Genomic DNA, 24967 nt, shown 5'->3' with positions numbered 1-24967 from the left:
CTTTTTTTTTTGTATTTTTTATTTATTGAAGTTATATTTTAGAAGGGAGTTTCCTTTTTGAAGGTTTTATTCAATTAGTAAAAACAATAGACACAAAGGCTGACATCAAAATCTACTATATTTGACCATGAAAAGATAAAACTGGCTAACCTAAAACTTTGTGTCAACAAAAGAGCCAGATACTTTAGGAGAGCTAATATTTGTCTTTCCTGAAAGCTGCCAGGAGAAATGAATGATCGTGTTCCTCTGTGTTGCTTCCTGATGTTTGCCATTTCAAATTCTTAAAATAATACAAGCGATAGCGAGTCTCTGGTCTCCATAAAAAAGGTAGAGCTAATCTTACAATATAATGTTGTGGGCAATCCAAAGAGTTTATTTCTCATATTCTTGTCTACATGACGAGACCCCCGTGAAGGCGTCTGCTCCTGACCGGCAGGGGGCGACGGTGGCCGGGAAGGGTCCGCCGCGCCGCCTCCGCCGAAGAAGCGGGAGACGTGTGGTTGGTTGTCATGTGTCAGACAATCTGGCAGGCAGGTCAGCTGACAGGTCCGGCTCGTCTGGGATGTTTACTTTCTTTGTTGAGCCCCGTGTTTGTTTATTTGTTTGTTAGTTAGTTTCTTTTCCTGGATGCATGCAGCGCTATGCTTCGCCGCGGAGGACCATGGTAGTCGTGAACTCGGTGCTGAAGCTCGTCCAGAGGCAGACCTACACCTGCCTGTCCCACCGATACGGACTCTACCTCTGCTTCGGGGGGATCGTCCTCATGATAGTTTCCGCCTTTCAGTTTGGGGAGGTGAGCTGCTTTTTTCCCCTCTTCAAGACAGTCACGGGCTGCCGGGTCCAGCTCAAGAACGGCCCGGTTCTTGAGCGCTGTTTTTCGGGGCTGTGTCTTCGCCGAGCCTCGTTATGTTGTGTTCAGGGACCGTCGCGCCAGATCCCGCTCAAAAAGCGCCAGTTTAAAGTTTTCGACTTGTCGCTTTTTAACTAAAACGTCTTGTAGATTTGTGGGTGAGACTTTTAACGATTCTGTAAAGTACTGGTCCAAATTCGGATCCAAAATAAACCACCCAGGAGCAGCAGGTTTTAAGTAAAATGGCAAATTCATCCGGGTTGGGAGTTAATCCTCTTTGCTGAGGAAGCTCTATGAATACCACGGAAAGCTTTTAAAGATGATCAGATTTAGTCATAAAATAAATTAAAAAAAAAAAAACAAACAAACCCAAAAACAAAACTGTAATGGAGATCAGTGGGGATTGCTGCCTTCGCTGCAGCTGGTATTTTAGATGCATCCTCATGTGGACAACATGCAGCAAAGGACTGCACCATGTAATGTGTGTCCTCTCCTTTCAGGTGGTGGTGGAGTGGAGCCGAGACCAGTATCATGTGCTGTTCGACTCCTATAGAGACAATGTGGGTGGGAAATCTTTCCAGAGCCGGTGAGGAAAAATACATCTATGAATGAATGAATGTATGTCTCTCCCCTTTATTCAGTCCAATATGTTAACACTGCAAAGCTGAGTGTTTTCTATTGTTGTAGTTTTTAGAAGTGCGAAAGTCATTTGCAACCGTTAATGTGTAAAAAAAAAAACAACATATACATAAATTGTGTAAACTGCGGAAATCTTTCTTCACAGGAAAGAAAACTGTCCGTGCTCTTCCTTTGGCAGAGGACAGAGATAATTAGTTGAGGTGTAGCCATGCATGAAGACAATGCTTATTCGCAGCACTGGGGAGGGATAAAGGATAACAGCTTTGGAGTTTGAGGACTGTCTTAAGTGATATGAATCTCTGTTTGCAGGCTCTGTCTGCCGATGCCTATTGATGTAGTGTACACATGGGTTAATGGCACAGACACGGCTCTGCTGAAGGAACTGAAGGCAGTCAAAGAGCAACTGGAGGAGGAACAAAGAGCTCTGAGGTAACTGTGTTTCCACAGTCTGTGGTCTCTCACAGTGAAGTTAGAATAATGGATGTAACCTACAATTAATAACAGACATTTATTCTGCCACAGAACATATCGTCCTGTTGTAAATGAAGCAAACTGAGCTTACTCCTTTTTCCACCTCAGCACAGTCAGAATTAGCACATAGGCTTGAGCTGCTGCATTATCATTTTCACTCTGATTGGCTTGTTCAGACGTTACCACAGAAGAAAAGGGCTCAAAGATCACAAGTCCTTACTTGAAATGGCACAAAATAATGTTTGCTGCTTTGTCACATGCAGGGAACGTCTGGGTAAAAATGTGAGTGAGACAACTGAAGCTCCAAAAGACAGGTGAGTTTGAAGATGAGCTGGGTGTGTGATGGTTCCTGTAGCAGAACGCTTACTTAACAATGGGTGAGGGACATGGATAAAATCCTCAATCTTCCATGTGCTTTTTTTCCCCCAGATTTGGTCTCAGCTTCCCAGTTATTAGGTACAAAACGAATGCAGTTTAATTCAGCAGCTCTGGGGGTTATCAAATTAAAAATTGTGTTTATACTCCCTGCCCACCCTTTTAAGTACAAGCCAGTACAGTAGCTTTGCCACGCGTTTTATCTTCATGGTGCTTACAACGCACCGATTTCTGATTAGTTTCAGGTTTATTATGGAAGTTGTAGTTAGTGGTGCTGCTTTACTGAACTTCACTACATTGAAATTTATTTTTAATAGTCTTTTCACCTCATTTGGGCACAATTTAATACCACTGATTTTAGAGCTTGTTCTCACGCTTTTACAGTTCTCATAACCCAGAGAACTAACAGTCACAATGAAGCAGCAACAGTGGCTTTGAAACAGGAAACTAAGTGGGGGGTTATGCCTCAGGCAGATATAATTTTCTGTTAACAGTATGAACTGGTGGGATATTGTGTTTGCTTGAGTTACATTGTTTTGATATCAGTGTTAGTCAGTTTTTATGAATACTGTTGTGCAACTGATGGCTGGCTGTAGCCTTTCAAAATGAATGCCATTTCATTTGTGGTTACCATTTAATGAAATTAAATCTTGCAGGAGAAAAAAATGATAAGCTGCAATACAAATCGTAAAGCGCACAATGCAAATTGAACCACAAACAGGATTTAACCCAAAGGGAGGGCTGATAAAGGGGCTTTATCTTGTGTTTTTGTGGTAACGACAGTCACAGAGATGCAACACTTCCTAAAAGGAAGCAGATAATTGAATGTGCGAAATTGACTCATTACATGAATATAACTATTTTTAAATGCACAACTACAAAAGTAATGTGGGTGGGTATAAGCGGAGGATGATAAGTTGTACAATTAAAAGGGATATTAATTATTTCTGTCCTTTGGGTTTCAGTACTAAGCCAGAATGCCTGCTGTCTCACTGCATCATAGCGCCCATGCTGGCCCTGGATCCTGCTTTGCCAGCCAATGTTACGCTCAAAGAACTCCCGTCTCTCTCTCCTTCACTCTCTGCTGCCAAGGAGCTGCTACTGATGAACAAACCCTTCCACCCAGCCACAACCGCCTCTGTGGTTGTCTTCCATTCGCAGGCTGATGGTAAAAAAAAAAAAAATGCTTGTGTGTAATGAGATCAGAGTTTCTGTTGGGAGAGCAACAAAAAACACAGACTTCACAATAACTGAGTACAGCAGGCACATTATCTCAGATATGAAAACTTATTTACAATGCAAAAATGTAATTTGGAGAGTGATTATCGAGTAACTACAAAGTCACAGCATGTGATGAGTGCTTCAATAGAAGGAATTCGCTTTTAGCTTATCTAAATAATTTGTTTTCCAGCAAGAGTCATGACACACATAGTTTATCTAAATGGTGTGTTACATCTGCAGGTGCAGGATTAAACCACTTATCTGCAGGGGAAAATCGTGCTTTTGTTTCCCTTAAAGGACTTCTAACCCAGTGCTGAACAGCAGTCTTGCTGCTCAACCACCCACATAACGATCCAGCAATTACCGAGTTGACTATATTTGCCGATTGGACAGACATCTAATGTTGCTCATTTGATTGTTTTGCATATCCGCAGCCAATTCTATATTTTTGGCCTATGACATGTTAAACTTGAACAAAAAGTTAACTTGCATATAAATTGAAGAATGTAGGGGAACTAATAGCAGAAATAAATGAAAATGTTAATCTAAATGGCAGGAGAGGTTCGTGCTCTTTTGTAGCGCATTTGTATTTGTTTAGTGTCAGTGACTCATCTCTGTCTGCCAAGTCTCGCCACACTTCAACTTGTCGGTCTGGTTTGTCACAGCAGTGTGTCTGTGCACTTGTGTGTTTTAGAGACACAATTTCTTTACGTCTAAACACGTGTTAACATTGCATTACTGTCCATTTGTTGGTTTTTACAGCTGATAAAGCTTATACAGATGTGTCCAGGGAAGAGCAGAAATTCTCTGTATCCAGATGTTACCTGGTGAGTTTGTAACTGCTGTATTAACTAGATGAAACTGTGTCTTGTTTCGCATGTATCCACAACAAATGTTCCTTTCCTCTTCACACACCACTCAGGCATATCTATGATCCGATCATGAACTCATTGTGTTTTGCAGACCACAGATAAAGAGGCTCCGGGCTTGATCCGCATGCAGGCTCTGGCCTATCTGAGTGGCTTCCCAGCATCCTTTAAGGAGACGGAGCAGCTGAGAGTAAAACTGCCAGCTGTCATAACCAACAAGATCAAACAGGTAACAAAAATCTAAACTTTCCAAGTTGAAATCCTTTCTTTAAGCATATTTATGTTTATGTTTATTTATATTTCATCCACAGTGTTTTAAAAAAAAAACCTGAATGGATAAGAGCCCAAATTCAGATAACATTGGTTTATTTCCTTTATGGTTCTCATTAGACTTGGAGATAAATTTCTTTTTCCTCAAATATAAACTACGAGAATGATAGAAATCTACAAGAGCTTGCAGTAAAGCCTAAAATGGAGGATATTTTTAGTTTGTTTCATAGCAGCAGGAGGAAGAGTTGCAGTAGAAATTGGTGCAAAGCCAACACTCCTGCTTTCTTTTTTTTTTTAAGTGAATTAATGCATCTTCACAGTACGGTTTCTTTGGTTTTGTTCGTTTTTTTTCCCCTCAAAGGGCAATTTTAACTGGCCTGACTTAACTGGCTTTGCCACCAGGTGTCAGCCTTGCAGCATTGTTCCTCGGTGCAGAAACCCGTTTCTCCATCATCATTACTGAGGACAGGACTTATGAACATTTTCTTTGTCAGCCTGTGTTCAGCCTGTGATCTTTTTATACAGCATAGGATTGTAATGTAAGCGCAGCCTGATCATGTATGTCAAATCCTCCTCAGACAACGTTGCCCTCTCCTGCTAAATACAATCTTTTCCTATTTTAAACAGTTAGTGTGATGTAGAAAAAGGAGCCTCTGTTTAACTCAACAGCTGCCAGCCAGTGCATCTAATAATAATAATAATAATTTTTCTCTAATAAGGAGGCTTATATTTTGAAGAGGATGAGGAATGCCACGAACGAGAGTGGATTAATCTAAAATAATCAAAGAAAACAAAGCTGTGACCCTGTCACACCAGCAGACATGTGGGATATTATAGTCACATTGCTGATTAGACTTAATAATATAATCTGACCAAAGTAATGTATTTGGGAATGTTAAAAATGCAACAGTGCTCTGATGATATTTTGAGATTTTACAGTGGAGAAGAAAAACAGTTGTCATGATGCTAACACAACTCAAATTCAACACTTGAATGTGCAAAAACTTTTAATCACACACCAGGAACTATGAAAGTTTTATAAAAAAGGAACAAACATTTTGTGTTCAAGTACTTTGTTCCAATGATTTATGGTACATTGACTCTTTCTGCTTCCATAGACAATTTTGGGCTCATATTTATGTTTCTTAAATTGCTGAAAAATTTGTAATATTCACAAATGTATAAGCGTCGACGATTAAGCTGCAACAACGATCCTCAGGGGAGTCGAAACCACCGTGACTTTATACATGATGATATGTAGGTTAAGAGCATTTAACCCACATATCGTCATCATCATCACTGATTCCAGTTGTCCCATCATTCCCTGCATTTGTCTTTAGGTTTGCCGCAGTGCAGCCCGGTCATGTGATAATAAACTGCGGCATTTGGGCCGTAACTTTAGCTGGGTTTAACATTAGAACAACTGTTTGGAGTGGCGTGGTGGCGTGGTGCCAACCTGCACGCCGACGAGAGGTCACCATGATTTCACTGACCCTCAGCAGAGGCTCAGATTCATACCCGGCTTTACCTGTTGAGATGTCTGGTTTGATATTCACTAACAGTGAAAGAAGCTGGAGGGGGTGCGAGGTGAAAACAAGCTACACAGAGTCCAGGAAAGATGATGGAAAGTGGGGGGCACGTGTTTGCTGTCAGACGGATTCTGGGTACATTGGCCGCAGCACAATGTACAGTTTGGATTTCAAGGTGTTTCCTGGTGTTGCTGGGGCAGTTCTGTGAAAGAGGGATGGTGTGCATAGTGTAGAGGGAGAGGTTGACCAGTGAGGGAAGGTTGGTATTTATAGCTGGTGTTAGACAGAGTGCTATGGTGATGAAAGCTGCCCCACAGCCGTGATCAACTGCCCGTGCGGCCGTCTTGTCATGTCCTGCCCCAGTGTCTGTGTGAAAGCCTGCTGATGTGTTTGTATCAGCGGCCTGCGGTCATCCACACAATGGAAAATACAAAGATTCAAATGCTTTATGTGCCACAGGCTCGTATGATTTGTGCAGAGGGGTGTGTTTTTAAAAACGTGTTGAAAAAAGCAGCAAAGAGTTATGATCCGGCTGTCAAGAGGTGAAGTAAGATTTAGAAAAAAAGTTGAACATTCAGATTTCAATGCTGAAATATATATTGTCACAATTGCTTTTGCAGTTTTTCAGTGAATTAAAATGAAAAACACCAACAATGTCGCAGTCGTAAGTGTAGCTGTGCTCTTCTGACAGCAAACATGTCTGTTTTCAAATCAATTCTCGTGAAACCAGTCCGCACTAATTTGGATAGACATGTAAACACGTAGACACAGTATAAGGTTACTTCACTATTTACAGTACTTATTTACTGATGGTTGGCAGGAACTACATCTACTTCCATGTGTAAGGTGAACTACAGCTGTGTTAATGCGCCGGCCGGTGGAATGCACCCCGAGGGTTACACACACACTTACGAGAGCAGCGGAGTGAGAGTGAGGGCTGGATGCGAGCGTGACCGCAGCTTGTTTACTACTTCTTTCAGTTTTGTATGGAATATATAATGTTCTGAAGGTGCCAACTCTTTTTATTGACACTTTGAATATCTATTTTTCATTGCGTTGCTGACACTGAAAATTCCAATCAAAGAAAAGAAAGATAGTTTTTGTTTTTGTGTCATTGCGTAACTATCATTTGAAATTGAGAATTTTTTTTGCCCCCCCCCCTCTGAGATGATTTAGCTTTTTTGAAGTGTTTTGGTATTGTCAATACTACCTTTGGTTTTACTTGGTTTTTCATCATGACCTCTTAAATGCTAAAATAAGCTGGAAAAGAATTAAATACTTCAATGACACATCTGTGACAACTCCAGATTTACTCCTTAAGTGTCTACAGGGATAATTCAAGAAAACCCATAATATCCCATTATGGTTATTCCTTTAAAGAGCAGGACAGGTGTGGTGTAGTGTCAGTGTGTGACGCAGGATCACATCACCGTCCTCCTCTGCACTGCATGCCATCTGCTAGAAAATATCCCTCACCACTGAGTTAATTAGTTTACCCAGCAGGTCAACACTGTTTTTGTTTTTTTGTTTGTTTGTTTGTTTGTTTTTTTAGACTAATTACATTTTCTTTTCTCATACAAGCCACAGTGATCACAGTTTATAATGTGATGAGGGTCAAATACACATGGGGCATATTAATACAATGCTGAGGAATAACTGCCTCCCTGGAGCGCCTAATACTGAACAGATGAATCCTCCAATCCAATTTCACCTCCATTACAAACACGACTGAAGCAGCATGTCTGTTTCTCTCTCTGTCTTATCAGTTCAAATAAGCATATTTCTCCACATTTTCAATGCAGTTTGTTTCTAGAGAATGGCTGTTTTCTTTTTCCAGGTGAGAAAAAAGGCCACAATTTTTTTTTTTTTAAAACAAGGCAAACTGCTGTAATAGTAACACAACTGGAGAGTCTCAGCAATGTCCAGGATATGCAACAATTTTTGCCTATATGTTGATATTGCTCATCATAAGCAGTTGGTCATACCAGATATAGGACAGTAACAGCAACACTGCTGAAAGTACCGAAGTGAGTGTGTTGTGATGAATAAAACTTCTCATTTCAAAGAGGAAGGTTATCATATTTCATTTGTCAAAAAAAAAGCTTTTTTGACTAATTAAAAGACATGAGCAGTTTTTTTAAGCTTTTTCAAAATTAATAAATTGATTAATGCATTTATTACATGTGAAAATACACCTTATTGTTGTGGGTCTTATGACTGGAGAAATCCAGACCCTGAGAAAAAATAATCAAAGAAGACAGACAAACAGAGAATACCTGAGCAACTGGAACCAATGATTTTTTAAAACTGACTTTTAAGTCTATTTCAGTTTGAGTTATTTGAATATGTCTGATTGAAAATGTCTTTATTGTGACATAACGAGTAAACAGGCTTACATGCCTACAGGCAGGCAAGTGTCAGTGAGAGGCCACCACACACCTCTGCTTTGTGTGCAGGTGTTAGAGAATTATCAGGACTAAAAAGAGAGCTATAAAAAAGGTGGCAGTATGATCTGGGGCTGCCTGGAGCCCACTGTGTTGTTAAGTCGATGAAAATCCTCCTCCCCTAAAAACAGGAGCAGAGAGGAGCGGACAAGTCAAAGCAATGCATCAGCCCACGTGAGATGTTTTGCTTTAGTCTTTTTCCGGGAAGCTTAGAGTTTGAGAGATGAGAGAGCAGATGGTTTGAAGTAGACAAGGCCATGGGCAACTCTCACATGCATCAAATACACACTTCCACACATACACAAAGTCCTCTGATGCCTCACATAGCTCCCTGAGGTCAGACAGAGAGCCACCGCCATGATACTGCCATAGAGAAGATGACATCACAGAATTTTCTGAACTCTCACCTCCTTGAAAACACAAACACACACACACAGTCAAGGCTACAGCAGATGCCTCTACACATGCGTCAAGGTCAGAGTTCACCCTGTGTGCTTTGAGCTCAAATCACATTAAGACTTGTCATCTTTACTCCTTCTGTCATCTCCATCTTTCAGAAATCTCCCTGTCCTGATGACGGACTCACACTCTGTGTCACAAGTGCTGTGTCTAAACCACAACATAGCTCGACATGTGATCTTAGCCCTGAGAAACCTCCATTTAGGGTTTTCCCACAGTGGTGATTTTTCATTTTGACTTAAAAGCAAAAGTCACTTTACATGTTGACAGGGAAGGCACCTGACAAAGACCAGCTGCTTATGGAGCTTGATCAATATAACTGACTGAGATAATGATATCTATTTTTTTTTATTTGTCTTTAGGAAGTCCTCTATCTTTATGAACTGACACTGACACAATTATTTTAATCTGCGGATTAAAATTATTGGAGTGCTCATTCAAGCAGTTAACATGTCGCTGTCTGTCTGTCCTCCAGTTTGAGTTATACTCTGAGGTGAGCATCGCCCTGCTGCACCTGAAAACCCAGCAGGACTTCTCTGACCTGACACAGCAGGCTAAAAAGAACCTGACTCTGGATGGAAAAGAGTTAACCATCAGCCCTGCCTACTTATTCTGGGACCTTACTGCCATCTCACAAGTACGACCGGTCTATTCCTTTCTCTTATGTGTATCAAAATGTGTATAGTAAAGTAATAATGGTCCTGAGTCATGGTGGGCCACTACAGTGGACGTTCAGTCTGAAGATTCATTTAGTTCTTTCTTCTGTTTTTTTTTCATCTTCAGTCCAAGCAGGATGAAGATGTTTCAGCCAGCAGGTTTGAGGACAACGAGGAACTCCGCTATTCGCTGCGGTCAGTGGAGAGACATGCTCCCTGGGTGCGACACATCTTCATTGTCACAAACGGGCAGATTCCCTCCTGGCTCAACCTGGATAACCCCAGAGTCACTGTTGTCACGCATCAGGTATCCCTCAATGATTACTGACTCCTAATCTAACCCTAATATGTCACTGACCTTCCCTTTTGCTAATTACAGTTTGTTTTGCTATATTTGAACTGTCTTTCTATGGCTTGTAGGATATCTTCCTGAACCAAAGCCACCTTCCCACCTTCAGCTCCCCGGCCATAGAGACCCACATCCACCGCATCCCAGGGCTGTCCCAGAAGTTTATTTACCTAAATGATGACGTGATGTTTGGAAAAGACGTCTGGCCGGATGACTTCTACAGCCATTCAAAAGGACAGAAGGTGTGTGAGAGGGTGACGGGAGATTCAGGCTGAAATCTTTGTGGCAGGTTGGTGATTTAAATACTGGAATCTCATTTTTCTGCAGGTGTATCTCACCTGGCCTGTTCCCAACTGTGCTGAGGGCTGCCCAGGATCCTGGATCAAAGATGGCTACTGTGACAAAGCTTGCAACAACTCTGCATGTGACTGGGATGGAGGCGACTGCCTGGGTAAAAAGAAACACTGTCCTGTGTGTGTATGAGTACGTTGGTGTCAGTCATTGGTGTCTAATGCGTTCTTCCCCCCTCTCTGACAGGTGCAGCTGGGAACAGCCGCTTCGCTGCAGGCGGTGTTGGTGGACCAGGTGGAGCTGGTGGACAGGTTTGGCAGTTTGCAGGTGGCATCGGAGGTCTTGGGGGGATGTCCTACTGTAACCAAGGCTGCGCCAACTCCTGGCTGGCAGACAAGTTCTGTGATCAAGCCTGCAATGTGCTCACATGTGGCTTTGATGTGGGCGACTGTGGCCAAGGTGACTTTAAAACAAAATTACTAGGGTGATATTTTCTTTTCATAGGCACGCTGGATACAGTTAAAATGTAATCAGGTGATCATCTATATTTGTCTGTGCTGCCAGAGTCTGTTTGATGTTTTTACTGTGCGCCAGAGAAAGACATAAACAGACGGCATGTTTCCTCATTATCATGAATGCAGACTCAGTCCTCCCGACACACACTCCTGCTGTTGTGAATACTCACTAAAGCTCAGACTTAGTATCAATCCACAGCTGAAAATAGTCCCCAGCAGATACACTATTCACCCTGCTTGTCCCTGAAGTTTGTTACTACACACAAAACTCCAGAATTTGATCTTGTATTACATAATTGTGTCTTTGTGTCTTTAGAGCACTTCGGCGAGCTTCACCGTGTGACCTTGCGGAGGAACCAGAGCCTCTACACCCTCCCAGTGGGGGAGGTCAGGCCATATTTCAGCTTTAATGGACTTGCTCGCAGAATTTCTGAGGCCCACGTCAGCGACTGCCCCGTGGTTCGCCATACCTCCGTTGCCAACAAGTGGAAGACCATTCACTTGCTTCTTTATCCTGGCCACAACGCCACCCACATTCAGTATAACCTCACGTTACAAAGAGACGACGACACAACGTTCACAATGAGCTTTGGTGTAGCTGTCGACACCCGCGAGGTTCCTCAGGCTAATGTGAGCAAGACCACGGGGAAAGACGCCGACCAAGAGCTGAAGCCAACACCGACTCCGGAGCCGGTGTTCCCTTTCTCAGATATTCCTGAGGACAAACGGGGTCCGAAGATCCAGAGGAGGCAACCTGGTCAGCTTGAGGTTGTCATAGAGGTTCCTTCACTGAATGTGTCACTTTTGCCAGCTGGTATTCAGAGTGAGCTACAAACGCTGGAGGAGAAGCTTCTGACTGGGGACATCACTGTCAAAGGTTATAATCTCACAAAGGCAGAACTTCTTCAACCTTACAAGGCACTCGCTGTACAACACCCCGTCCATCCACAGGAAACTAATAAGGCTGCAGCCAAAGTGAAGCCCTATAAAGACTTAGAAGGAGAGTTAAAACCACCCAAAGAAGAGAAAACTGGAAACACTATCCAGAAAAAAGAAGGAATCTCCAGAAAAAACACAGGTGTGCGAGGCCAACCGCTCACACCTGCTATCCCGGTCCACATTGACGATAAGCAGAAGGAAGGGTTTGAAAGACCTACGCCTTATCCTCTGAATGCTGCAATTGACAGGCCTATGACTTCCAAGCTGCTAAGCAGCATTTCTAAAATCAGAGGTGCTGAGGGTCAGAATGAGCCAGCCAATGCTGCCGGAGGAGCTCCAGTCGGGAGGAGACTGCAGCATTACATCTCCTCAGACAGAGGCTTTCTGCCATGGGAGAGGAGGAAATACTTTCAGAAGCTACTTGAGGTCAGTAGGGCCATCAGCTTTTACTGTTTTCCTGTAGTTATGCATTTAAATTTCTCTCAATATCACGTCTTTTGTGTTGCCTCCACAGGAAGAAGAATGTCTGCAGAAAGAGCTCATGTACAAGGCCGACGGTGGCGCCACTGCCCGAAGGCTGCAGGACACTTTCGCTGACTCCCTCCGTTACGTCAACAAACTGCTCAACAGCCAGTTTGGCTTCACATCCCGCAAAGTCCCCGCACACATGCCTCACATGATCGACCGACTCATCATGCAGGAGCTGCAGGACACGTGAGAGATACTGTGTTACGTTGCTGAATAGCCTTTCAGCCTTTCCCAAAAGAGGCATCTTGAGGAAATTTTTTTATTTATCTGTCCTCTCTCTCAGATTCCCGGTGGAGTTCGACAAGACGTCAGGCCACCGGGTGCGTCACTCAGAAGACATGCAGTTCGCCTTTTCATACTTCTACTTCCTGATGAGTGCTCAGCAGCAGCTCAACGTCTCCGAGGTGTTTGACGAGATTGACACAGATCATTCAGGCGTTCTGTCCGACCGAGAGATCCGAACTCTCGCCACAAGGATTCACGAGCTCCCCCTCAGTCTCCAGGTAAAACCATGTTCTATCACTAATGTTAAGCATTGAATTGTGTGTTAAAAGTTTTATAAGAATTCATATGGTTTCAATGTTGTTGTTTTTTTTTTTTTTCTAGGATCTGACAGGGCTGGAGCAGATGTTGATAAACTGCTCTAAAAGTCTCCCAACAAACTTAACCCAGCTCCACCTGGTGAACCCCACTCATGAGACCTACTATGACCCCAGCATGGTGAGCCGTACTCACTGCACTGTCAATGCCTCATCAAAAACAGAGAAAGCCAAATTATACTAATTGCTCTTTACTCTGCATGTCTCCATTCACAGCCTCCTGTTACAAAAGGCCTGGTTCTCCACTGCAAGCCCATCACAGACCGCATTCACAAAGCCTTCAGGGACCAGACTAAGTACAAGTGCGTCTGAGCCAAGTCAGTTAAAATTCAGAAATTATCCCAGACTCTGCTGTCACTGCTGCTAACATCTGTTTCGTTGGATAGGTTTGAGATCATGGGAGAGGAAGAGATAGCTTTCAAGATGGTACGAACAAATGTGTCGCACGTGGTCGGCCAGTTGGATGACATCAGGAAAAACCCGAGGTGAGGAGTTTTCCATGTCAATCACGTTTTCCTCTGTAGGCCAACTGGAATAGTTGACATCTTTGCCACATTTGTCATTAAACAGGAAGTTCATCTGTCTGAATGATAACATTGACCACAGCCATAAGGACGCCGCCACAGTCAAAGCCGTGCTCAGAGACTTCTATGAGTCCATGTTCCCGCTGCCGTCCCAGTTTGAGCTGCCCAGGGAGTATCGCAACAGGTTCCTGCACATGGAGGAGCTCCAGGAGTGGTGTGTTGAATTATGGATGAATTTCCATAAAATGGTGTACAGATATCACCTAATTCTTTTCCTCCATCAGCACTGTGAGGTCAAAAATATGTTCAATACTTATACTTGTTTACAACATACACCCATTATCTTTCTTGATTGAGGAATCAATTACCTGTTCAGTCTGTAACATGGTATGGAAAAGTAACCACCGCGTCAGATTACTGGTGTCATGTAATTTAAATTAAGTCTGAACACGAGAAGTTTAAAATCCTCTCGTTAGAGCTGTGGCATGCACATACAAATAAGTTCATATTTATGTCCCATCCATTTTCTATTAACTGATCCACAGACTGCAGCTATTGATGTTTCACGCATCAGTAAACTTATCAGGCTATTTTTTTCTCCTGTCAGCCCAAGTTAAATATTATTGGCTGTCACCAAATTGGACTGAGTGAAATCTTTCAGGGGATTTAGGGGTTTTTTTTATCGAGGATCCTGCTCCTGTGCCCAGAAGTCTTCAGCTGACGAATGCCGGCCTCACATAGAGACTTTAAAATTAGACCGAGCTGCCTCAGATCACTTGCTAGCTGTAAGATGCTTGTAAGATCATCACGCAGCTGAGCTTCTTGTATCCTCTGCCTCTCCACTCTCTCCTTCTGTCTTGGAGTTTGTGGAGTGACGGACGGATGCCGTTGGGTGATGCCACCTCGTCACCCTGTCACCCTGTTGCCCCCTGCATACTGCCCGCTTCCTTCTTGTTACCTTAGACAACAACTAGTCCACCTCACCTCCTCTGATGTTTGTCACTCAATCAGGAAACGTTCATTTTGTTTTTGTGTTTACCTGCTGGTGCTGGATGAGGTTTGTTTCTTGATGTAACTCTTACTGAAATCTGTTTTTACAGGCGGGTGTATCGGGACAAGCTGAAGTTCTGGACCCACTGTGTCCTCGTGACCCTTGTAATCTTCACCGTCTTGTCCTTCTTTGCTGAGCAGGTCAGTGGTCACGGTTTATTTACACGTTTAGTTAAAGACACATGGGACACACATGTCTCCTTTTCCATGATTCACACCTGAGCTATGATTCAGATCAGAGCTACTGAAATTCCACAGAGAGGAGAGTCTGACTCATGTGTCCTGCACTAGTATGACCATCTGAGCCAGGACCTGACTTTACAGAAATGAAAGATGCCCAGCAGACCTCTGTGAAAGCCAACGCTTGTCTTTGTTTATCATTTACTTTAACTCTCTTAGTTGCCAGCTTTCTGGGCTGTAAGAGAGTCTGGCAAATCCTCATTAAGGATTTTAAAACCAAGTTCTTGGATTCATTCCCGAGCCAACTTCTTCCAGATTAAAGGTTAAAACAAATGGCAAGAGCTGTAAAACAAATACCCCAGGCTTGACATTGAGCTCTTATGAGCCCCCCCCCCCCCACCTAATCCAGAGGTTTCCAGTTTCTCCTCAGCGAACCTAAAGAAAGGTTAATAGTAGCCGTGACCTGTGGAGAATTTCCTCCCATTGAAGCCTCTGGGACCAGTGTCAGAGACATCCACTGTCTCTATCACTGCAGAAAAAACACGAAAAATATGTGTCCTGATTTTCAACACATGGAGACAGAGAAATTTGAGTCACCTCTGAACTGTTTTAACTAGAGAGATCAAAGTGTCCTCACCCCTGAGAGCGAGATGACAGCTGTCCTTGGATTTGATTTCTGGGCGATCAGGTTTTGATTGTCAAAAGAAATTTATTCTGGTTACTGGACGGTCTGCTGCAGAAGCCTTTCATTTTAACCTTTAGTTAATGAACAGAATAAAGAAAGAAGGTATGGAGTGTTCATTTAGGAACTTTAGAGGTGCTGGTTTCTGTTGTCCATTGTAGGCCTAGCTGTTAAGATCAGCTAACCGTCTATTAACTCTAACTTCAAGCTTCTGATCTAATTCTTTGCCAGAAAATGAGTATGAAGAGAATTCCCCAAGTGTAGCTCAAACTCACTCCGCTCCATCTCACTGAAAGACTTCATAAGCCTTTCCTGTCTTAGCAGCAGAATGAAATTTCTAATTATGCTTTTTCTTGTCTGCCGTCAGCTGATACTGCTGAAGCGAAAGCTGTTCCCCAGACGCAGAGTCAACAGGGACAGCAACCCTGAGCGGGTGTGAAAGGGGGCGACTTCCCTCTCCTCTCCTTCCGATACTTCAACCTTCAGCCTCCCCCCTCCTCTCCTGATCAGCCGAGAGGACAGGTGAGGATCCAGACCAGGGGACTGAGTAGAAAGGGGGATTAAATCATCTCTGTGCTTGCGTTGCATCAGCATGGACTGACGATAGAGACGCACGAGAGACAGTGATGCAACTCGAAGTTCAGATGTTGATGGATGGGCTGGCCAGTAAAGGGAATAAGAGCCAGAAGGAAGAAGAAGCCTGCAAAACTTCTTTTCCACCACTGGGAGCACCCAAGTATCTTCACACTCAACACATCCAAACATACAACACTCCCTCCACACTGCACCAACCTGCTCTTGCCGTGTCCTCTGTCGTTGATTTATGTGGCGTTGAAGTGTGAAACACTCGATAGCAGCAGATCAGGACTCATCGCACATTACCACAGCAAGGAAGTTTTCCCACATGATTCACAAACTAATAAGAGAGAATCTGCAAGTATTTCACTGATGAATCATTTGAGTCACTTTTTAAGTAAAAATGCCAAACTTTTCTCTGTTGTGTCTTTGTAAAGTAAAAAGGTTAAGGTAGGTTGAAAAGAACAAGACATTTGAAGACATCGTCTTCAGTCCTGGATAGTTGTGAGGCGCCTTTTTTCACAATTTTACAGACAACCATGAAAAAGGCTTTTACCTCCTTCCTTTTAATGAAATGTGTCTGCATTAGAACAATAGAAAGAATGAATTTACTTTGTCTCTTATTTCTGAAAACATGAAAACTTGAAGTGCCTTCGTTGTTCATTCCTGTTTGTTTGAACATAGTTGTTTTTGTTTTTGTTTTTTTTGTCTTCATATGAATGTCGGCCCCTCCGCATCACATTCTGACCTCCTGATTTACAATGATAATGAACGAGTTACTGTAAGAAAATATGATTACCATTCTAACCGCGGTACAAATGCAGCTGTTGTTGAAGTACGTGATACTGCAGCTTTCGTATCTGCCTGTATGTGTGTCCCTGTGGGACTCAACAGGAATCGCTACTGTCTGAAATTCAGACACCTCAGCATGTTCTGTAACTTATTTTGATTGTATTATTGTAACAGTGAACCAAGTGAGTGATGCATCTGATGTGAATGCTGCAGAATGTCAAAATTAAATGCTCGTCACCCGTTTTAACTCTTTTCCTCTGAATGTCAAACTCCTTTTATTATAGTGTCAAATGAACGTAGAAGTGACTCCTAGATGGTGTCAGCATTTTGGCGGTCACATGATTTTGAGGGTGACATCAGCGGGTGAGACGGAGAGTTACGTTTGGAAATTACATTTCCTCAGTTTGTCTCAGTTCATTGGTTCCTCTGACTGAAATAAATGGCATTTGGTTCAGTCATCATTTTGCTGTTTTATGGTGTGTATTATGTTAGAGTACACTTGATATTTGATGATAGGCCCTGCGGCCTTTCAGATGTTGGCTTTCGTTTTTGTTTTGTTTTTTTTATAGTTTTATTGGGAAATACTGTTTAAGGGTCAAACAGATGAAGTTACGCGATATTTGAGCAGAACAAGGCTGAGACCGAAGAAGCTAATCTTTGCTTAAGGGGCAAAGATTCATTGCTCTCTGGAGGAGACCTGACTTCACAGTGAACTAAACAAAATGCTTTAGCATCGCTATATAAACTGCAACACTGTAGTTTGCTGATGTATCACTTCCAGCTCTTTTGTAAATTATTGATTTCAGCAGTTTCACTTTCACTTTGAGTAAATTCCCACAAAGTGACAAAACAAATGAAAAATATTTTATTTATTACAATCTTTTCCACTCATATCTGTTAGTACAAAGGTGTTTTACTTTATTATTGAACAGTGCGTCAAAATCATGGCAATGCATAGATAGAAGTCCATCGTAACCTGTTAATTCCAATTTTTAGGGCATGCTCCTTTTTTATGTCCATGATCCTGCAAAAGCAGAATTTGAGAGGAAGATAATTATAGTGTTCCAGATAAAATGAAGAGTAACTTTAAATAGTTCTTGATCGCCCTGAACAAACCCCAACCCTGAATTAATCAACTTTGTTAGTATTCAATCATTAGGAAATTACTGATGACCCAACAAGTCCTTAAAAGCCAAATTAATCACTCACCAAAACATCATTTATATAAGTAAAAAGAAAAGAAAAAGAAATTCCAGTACCACTGTATTATTACTAAAGTTCACATGTTATATTTCAATGGAAAACAAACATACAATGCTGCTTTAAATATTCACAAAAATAAGAGTAATTACAACAAAACTATTTAAGGCGACTTCAGTTGAATTCTGTACAATCACAAATAATTATTAGCCCTTCAGGGAGAAGAACAGAGAAAGCAGAACGAGTCAAGTGTTAATGCGCCATCAGCTTACGGCACTAAAGGCCTGAGGTGAACTGGTTGTTTATTTTCCAGGTCTGTAGGATGAGATGACAAACATGAAGTAACTGCGGGGGTGCTTGTGAGGGAAGCCCGTTAGAGAACAGTCATCACTTTCAACATGAACACGGCCCGCCGCCCCGTCACGAAGCCTGTTGACAACCTGCCGGTCCAAATTGTAAAATTCATTGGAAATTATGAGGTTTATAAAGGTCATTTTAAAAATCTTAATCTATGTTCCCAAGATCTGGTTAATTTCAGATTGCCTCATATTCATTTAATAAATAAAAACAGATTAAGAAATGTTTCAACTGGTGCTTTGTTCAGTTTGGGCAAACTTTCAAGATATTCACTTTAAAGAGAAAGTTATGATTGACAACCATAATTTTTCAATCCTAATGAAGGTGAATTTTTTTTTCTGGGGAAATTTGCACAAACTATAAAGTACCAATTGAAAAAAAAAACATTTGTATTTAACTTGAACAAGGGAGAGTAAAGATTGCCCTATACTTTATTTTTAACATGCACTGATGTTTGAATTAAAATGATAGCAAGGAAAACGCCAGTTCCATCTAATTTTCAGTTTTGCACATATGCTTCCGTGCTTTTGTTTTCGTTTTGCTTCTTTTTTGGTTTGTCGTGTTGAGTTGGTTTCTCTATCTGGTCGTGGAGGCAGTTTCAATCAGACGTGGTCACTTTCTCAAGGCTGCAGTGGCTGATGGTCGAGGGTCCTTCCTCGTCAGCGTCGTCTGCTTTCAGGAGCGGGGAGAGGTCTGCGTCTCCCCCCGCCTCCTCCCGCCGGGCAAGCTGTCAGTCTCGGTGGGCTTGGCTTGGCGGCGTGATTCTGAAGACCTGGATGCGCAGGTGGGAGGCGATCTGAAGGCACACACCTGTGCAGTAACGTGTTAAATCCAGAAGGGAGAGGACCTGATGGGGGGGAAAATGTATTTTTGAATTATACAAAAGACTTACATCTGTCTCTAATAAACATGGATGATCAGTTAAAGAGTCAAAATTATGTGCAAACAGATGTAAACCTCCATCCAACACTGAAAGATTCTAATGCTTTTTCTTAACCATTTAAACCCAGCTGCATGTCTATACATCTATATATCATGGTGCTTTTTTAAACTGTCATTTTCATTTATTTTGTACTTCATTCTAACATTTTTATTGAAATATATTACCCAGATGTCTTTCTACCCATTTAACTCCTTATTATCCCAGTTCAGGTTACTGGTCCAAGTAACCGAAGAGAACGTTTTGTCATTGTCAGCAGTATTTTTGCGTCACATTTCATGTCAGTTTGATCAGGCTCTTGGTTCACGCTGCACAGAACGGACTGGACTCACAGGTGTCTCCACTTTTTGCCTCCATCATTCTGATGAGGGACAGCAGAGCTCCGCCCACTCTGAGGTCTAACCTGGCACAAGAAGTGAAAACACCCGTGTGGTTGTGTTGGGAGTCACTACTCTTCCTGATCCAGGCAGCTCAATGTTGATGACTATGGAGTGAACTTGTCAGTAAGATGTCTCTGAACCATTTTTCTGTCTGCCACAGCAAATGCAATGCATAATGGGCCTTAATCAGCTCACAAAGAGATACTGACGACAGAATCTGTCACAGATTGGCTCGCTGTGAACAGAACAGGCTTGTTGTTAGTTTAATAGGCAGCACCTGAGCTTCTGCTACGGCAGCTCCAAAATGTCTGCTGTGAGTAGAAAGCAACACATTCTGGCTCCCCACAAAACGCAGAGCTGTTTGGTTTTAACTAAAGTTGCTTTCACTCACACAATCCCTGCATTAAACCTGCTTTTGTGCCGCTCATGCCAGACTGCTACTCTTCCACACACGTGATAAAGTGCAAATGACACAAAACTGTGTAACAAGTATTTCTTTGCGTCGTGGTAACTTCACTGTAGGAGGGTCATAAATAAGCACAGTTAATCTCAACTGTGTCCTGAACTTTGAGCCATAGGTGTATTGAGTCTCTGTTTAGATGACTCATGTGGGATGAGAACTGGTCTGTTGTTGGAAGAACTGAACTGATCTGCTTTTCCTGCTCTGTAAGTAACCACCTTGCTCACTTGTCCTGCAGGTTTCCCTAACCCTACAGCTGCACCCAGTCTGATATGAGTTAAGAGTTGGTGGTGGAGGTTGTGTGTGAATAGAAAACAACAGAAGGTATTAATTAAGGAAACGTTTTATCAGTATTCTTGGTTAAACAATGTTTTTCTCTGCAACAGACTTTAAGATTTGTTTTTCTCTGCATATGTCTGGGATCTAGATAAAAAAAAAGATCCGTCCCAAAATGTATCAGGTTCTTCCTTGGTCCGGCCCCTAGCTGTCCATAAAGTTCAGGTAACTTCTTTCTGCTGACAAGTTCCTTAACTCAACAGGCCAATCTGTCACAAACCTAACTGATGATAGTCAACATGAGAGACTGATTACGTACCACTAACTGATACTGTACACGGTTCAAGAGTCACTCCGCTCAGTGTTTGCACTTTGAACAAAGGGTGGTGATTAGTTTATATCAGGGCCCAAATGTGATCAATAACTGCTTAGACATTAAGTTGGGTTTACTTTCTTAACTACTCTCCCTGCCATGTAAAGCAGCTTTGTAAAGCTCTCTGTAGCGCTGGAGGAGCTTTCTAACACAAGCTGGGGGAAAAAAAAAAAAAAAAAAAAAAAGACCTTTGTCGAAGACTCACCATGGCAATCCACAGAACTATGTGTTCGTCTATGAAGCTGTTGAAGTACTGGTTGAGGAAGAGGAGTCCGGGGCCTATGAAGGCTGTGTCCGGGAGGTGCAGCTCACTCTTGGTCATGTGCGCTATCTATAGAGGAGGTACAAAAAAATACAACGCACATTACATGCACTGAGCCAGACACCGAAATATACTCGGGCGATAAAAACGCATCAGACGCACCACCAGTTTGTTGGAGATCTTAGAGATGACCATGCCAAAGGTGAGCAGGTACAGACAGGGGTGATGCTCAAACAGGTGACTGGATGACTTCTTGAAAATGATGAAAGCCAAGGTGAGGATGAGGCCGATGTGCAAACCAGGACTCAGCACACTGGTGTCCTACACAGCAGGAGAGTTTGTCAGTTAGGCAGCACATCTCCCTCAAGACTTTCCACAAAACATGTAAGGTGTTGACTTACAGCCACAGTGGAGCCATTTTTGCCAACCCCTCCATTCAAAATAACATGGAAGTAGTTGTAGCAGGAGTAGAGGGCGCCTCCGATGATGCCCATGATGGGGAAGATCTCCAGTGTTAGTCCAATGATGGGCAACTACGGAAACACATGAGGGTCAAACTACGGTGAAGACACAAGAGCATTCTCCTTATAGAAAGAAGAAAGTGGCTTATATGAAAGCTGCAGGCATGCCGAGCATGATGGGAGGGCAAAGCAAAAAAAATAAAATAAACAATGCGGGTGACATCATCAGCTTTTTGAGCCAGATCATGTCCCATTGATGACCTGTTGCCATGGCGTTAGCTACCCATATTTACCTTCTCACTTCTCTCATGTGGTGTTAAGTCAAGCCTCCAAAGGCAGCACAGAGTAAAAGTAAAACACATTCTATTTAAAAAACTAGAAGAACGACTATAAACTAGGAATTTATTTCAGTTAAGACTGGTAAAAAGTGAAAACTAACGGAGAAAAAAATCTTACTACACACTCAAGGTGAAATGAAAGTGTTCATGTGTGTGCACAGTTTATTTTGTGGCAATAAAAAATGTTTTTCTCCTCAGTTACCGTGGTACGCCAAATGGACACGCCTCCGAAAGCTGACATGAGGTACATGATCATGATGGCCATCTGCACCTCTGTGACGTCCACCCTGCGAGGGAAGCGTGAGATCAGCTGCCGCTCATGTGATAGTGATAGTCTAAAAGGCATCTGAACGTGGGACTTACAGTCCGAAGCGAAGGGTTCCAGACACGTAGGTCTGCCAGTGGGCGCAGAAAAACATGAACATCCCGATGAAACCACAGAAGAACATCCAGTTCGCGTAAATTCCGATTCCGCATGAAATGCACGTTCCAACAGCGACAAACACTGCAGGAGGAAGAGGACAGGAATATAATGAAACACAGCAGATTACAGTTGACGTGCCTGACCACAGTGGGAGGTAAAGCACCTGTGGAGACGGCATCGCAGCCATGGTCGAAGAGCTCGCCGAGGGGCGAGCTGCTGTTTGTCCGCCGGGCCTGTTTCCCGTCAATAGCGTCCAGAGACTGGTAGATGAATAGGCCGAGGGCACTCAGGATGAAGGCCCAAGATGGAGCCTGACGGACGAGGAGAAACGGGAAGGTTTAGCAAAATATTAGAGATCTTATTAAGACAATCATAATTAGATTGCGTGCAACTGTTTCGTATGTTAAATTAAAGTAAATAAACCAGGTCACATAAAGATATATCACATCATCCTACCTGAAACACAGATCACTTACACAAATGCTGCTTTTGTATTATTTATTTATATGTGGGGATATAGAGGGTGCTGGGTGTTTCAAATGTTTGTTTTTATGCTTAAATCTTAAAACTTGATTATGAAACGTTATGACACATTGACACTGTACAGGCACAAATGAGCAGGAGTCATCATCTTAAATCAGCAGCATTTTATGGGCAAACATCCAACTGTTTAATCCACTCATGTGTAGACTTATTTCTCAAAACTGAGTGTTTCACCACCCACACACACTGTGTGTGTGTGTGTGTTTGTGTTTGTGCATGGAGAAGGAGGGGTTCCAGCTGACTGGGCTGGTTCCTCTAACTAGGGTGGAGGTTACCGACCATCTGGACACTACAGCCGGCCAACACAGGGTGTTTATCACTACGATGTGAGTGTGTTGATGGAAGACACAAAGAAAGTCTGTGTTTTTCCTTGAAAACCAAGAACTGCATGCTGCCCCAAATACTCAAGAGAACCAGCTGCTTTCCTCAAACGCCACGTCCTAACGCCCTCATTGGGGACAGGGTCCACTGGTTGAAGGTTATCGCAGAGGTCACAGAGGGATCCATCTAATATCTGTTTGCACAGTCACGGTAATTTTGTACCTGTATGGTCTATGAATAAGAGCGTATACAGACCTGTCCTGCCTCAGTCAGCCAGATACCCGCCGCAGAGACTGAAACACCTTTGCACTTGAGGAATTCGACAGTAACAGCATGCTGCATGGACTGTGGACTTAGTTGCAAGGTTCTAACAGCTGGATTGGACAAAGGTGCGAGTCTGATAAATGCACATATCTACGCATTTCCAACCGAGGCCAGCGATCCACAGTGAACCCAGAGACACGAGTTTAGTGGACCACAGGTCAACTGTCAGCTCAGCTCTGTGTTCAAGGTTGTTTTGTATTTAAGGCGGTTAGGACTAATGGAGGGGCAGATATGGAGCCATTTCACATCATCTTATACATGCAAACATCCATTCCCCCCCCCCCCCCAACCTCACAGCATTGTCTGCACAGGATGCCTATTTCTTCTCTTAACTTTAACATCTTCGTTCAGACTGTTGTGTTTTGCCATCAACAGCACTGCCTCTCATGAGCTGGGGGTAAAAACACAAACACGTCAAAGCTGACAACTTTCCAACACCGTGCGTGAAAAAAACCACATGACGGGCACGTCCGTCTCCAGCGGTGTCGTGCGTAATCCGATTAAAAATCTACCTTTTTAACGATCTGCGCTGGTGTGTGGCCGTAGAAAAACATATCCCCCGCATCATTGAGAGTCAGACTGTAATTCGGCTTGTATAGGCAAAAACGAAGCACCACACTTCATTAAAATTCCCCTTTGCTGTAGTGAGTCGGTTCATATTTCTCCAAGCGTGCGCCAAAACACTCGTTGGGAAACTGTGTCAACAACACCAAAATAAGAAAACCTGCGATATTTTAAAAGGAGCCGAATTAACAAACATACTCTGCTGATTCAGGAAATATATCGGATGGCCTATTTGGGGTGCATCTTAAATTTCCCAGAGTAAAGAAATGATAAATAATGTAATTTGTGAACGGAGGTTTCGCCCCCCCCCCCCCCCTCTCTCTCTCCCCCTCCCTTTCCCTTTTATTTGTGGTCGTTCTTCGGTGGGGGGGGGGCAGTTTTCAGAGTAGAAACTTTTTTTAGAGCCAAGGTGGCCTCACTCACCTCCTCCGTGGCTGTGGGACAATAATACACCAGCACCACCGTGGAGAGGATGTTGACCAGCAGCCCCACGATGGTCAGCGTGTTCGGGGCGATCCAGGTCGGGATCTGCCGGACCAGCCAGTTCCAGTAGACCTGACAGGGGGGCTCGAACAGGGACCGACCCGACGCGCTGTACTTGTGCTCCTCCAGCCGCTTCAGCTGAGCGGCAGACAGCGGCTCCGGCCACAGGAAGTGTGGCATGGCTCCTTTTTTTTTTTTTTTTTTTTTTTAAATATAAATCTATTTATACGTATCTCTTATTTCAATGCCTCAAATTATTACCGCAACAATCCCGCAGATACGGCGGCTTCCTTCTGTCGCTGGAGTCCGGCGGAGAGCGGCTCATTTGGCCTTTATAGCTCGGAGACCGGCCGGGGCCGTTTCCACAGCGGAACCATCAGACGTCGATGCTCGGCGCGTCTCTCCGTCCGCTCAGGTCTGGACAGGAAACGAGGCTCCGGAAGGGAATAAGAG

At 43.1% G+C, this 24967-nt stretch overlaps 2 protein-coding genes across 2 annotated transcripts; one reads left to right on the top strand and one right to left on the bottom strand.

Moving 5' to 3' along the window:
* Positions 1-526: 526 nt before the first annotated feature.
* On the top strand, positions 527-17252 carry gnptab (N-acetylglucosamine-1-phosphate transferase subunits alpha and beta). The gene is made up of 21 exons (XM_029495093.1): positions 527-793; positions 1351-1436; positions 1799-1918; positions 2224-2274; positions 3301-3503; positions 4319-4383; positions 4520-4654; positions 9603-9764; positions 9911-10090; positions 10204-10374; positions 10460-10583; positions 10670-10882; positions 11255-12303; positions 12392-12591; positions 12689-12908; positions 13012-13125; positions 13221-13306; positions 13391-13489; positions 13575-13742; positions 14629-14719; positions 15808-17252. Exons 1-21 carry the CDS (start codon positions 632-634, stop codon positions 15877-15879), a joined length of 3771 nt encoding a protein of 1256 aa, XP_029350953.1. The 5' UTR covers positions 527-631; the 3' UTR covers positions 15880-17252.
* A 398-nt stretch (positions 17253-17650) lies between these two features.
* chpt1 (choline phosphotransferase 1) lies at positions 17651-24918 on the bottom strand. Its single transcript, XM_029495461.1, has 8 exons — positions 24455-24918; positions 22443-22590; positions 22219-22360; positions 22058-22142; positions 21458-21589; positions 21219-21377; positions 21000-21125; positions 17651-19212 (listed from the first exon to the last, which is right to left on the bottom strand). The coding sequence occupies exons 1-8, from the start codon at positions 24692-24694 to the stop codon at positions 19096-19098; spliced, it is 1149 nt and encodes a 382-aa protein (XP_029351321.1). The 5' UTR covers positions 24695-24918; the 3' UTR covers positions 17651-19095.
* Between the last annotated feature and the right edge of the window lie 49 nt (positions 24919-24967).

The sequence above is a fragment of the Echeneis naucrates genome, chromosome 23, assembly GCF_900963305.1.
Source record: "Echeneis naucrates chromosome 23, fEcheNa1.1, whole genome shotgun sequence".
Classification (NCBI taxonomy): domain Eukaryota; kingdom Metazoa; phylum Chordata; class Actinopteri; order Carangiformes; family Echeneidae; genus Echeneis; species Echeneis naucrates.
This window is presented reverse-complemented; position numbering and strand designations above follow the sequence as displayed.

Coding starts and splice junctions, on each gene's coding strand:
- gnptab (XM_029495093.1), top strand. CDS start 632: ATGCAGCGCTATGCTTCGCCGCGGAGGACCATGGTAGTCGTGAACTCG. Junction 4,384..4,519: donor CTGTATCCAGATGTTACCTG/GTGAGTTTGTAA, acceptor TGTGTTTTGCAG/ACCACAGATAAAGAGGCTCC. Junction 13,307..13,390: donor AGGGACCAGACTAAGTACAA/GTGCGTCTGAGC, acceptor TTCGTTGGATAG/GTTTGAGATCATGGGAGAGG.
- chpt1 (XM_029495461.1), bottom strand. CDS start 24,694: ATGCCACACTTCCTGTGGCCGGAGCCGCTGTCTGCCGCTCAGCTGAAG. Junction 22,361..22,442: donor CTGCGATGCCGTCTCCACAG/GTGCTTTACCTC, acceptor TTCCTCCTGCAG/TGTTTGTCGCTGTTGGAACG. Junction 22,143..22,218: donor GGAACCCTTCGCTTCGGACT/GTAAGTCCCACG, acceptor CTTCCCTCGCAG/GGTGGACGTCACAGAGGTGC.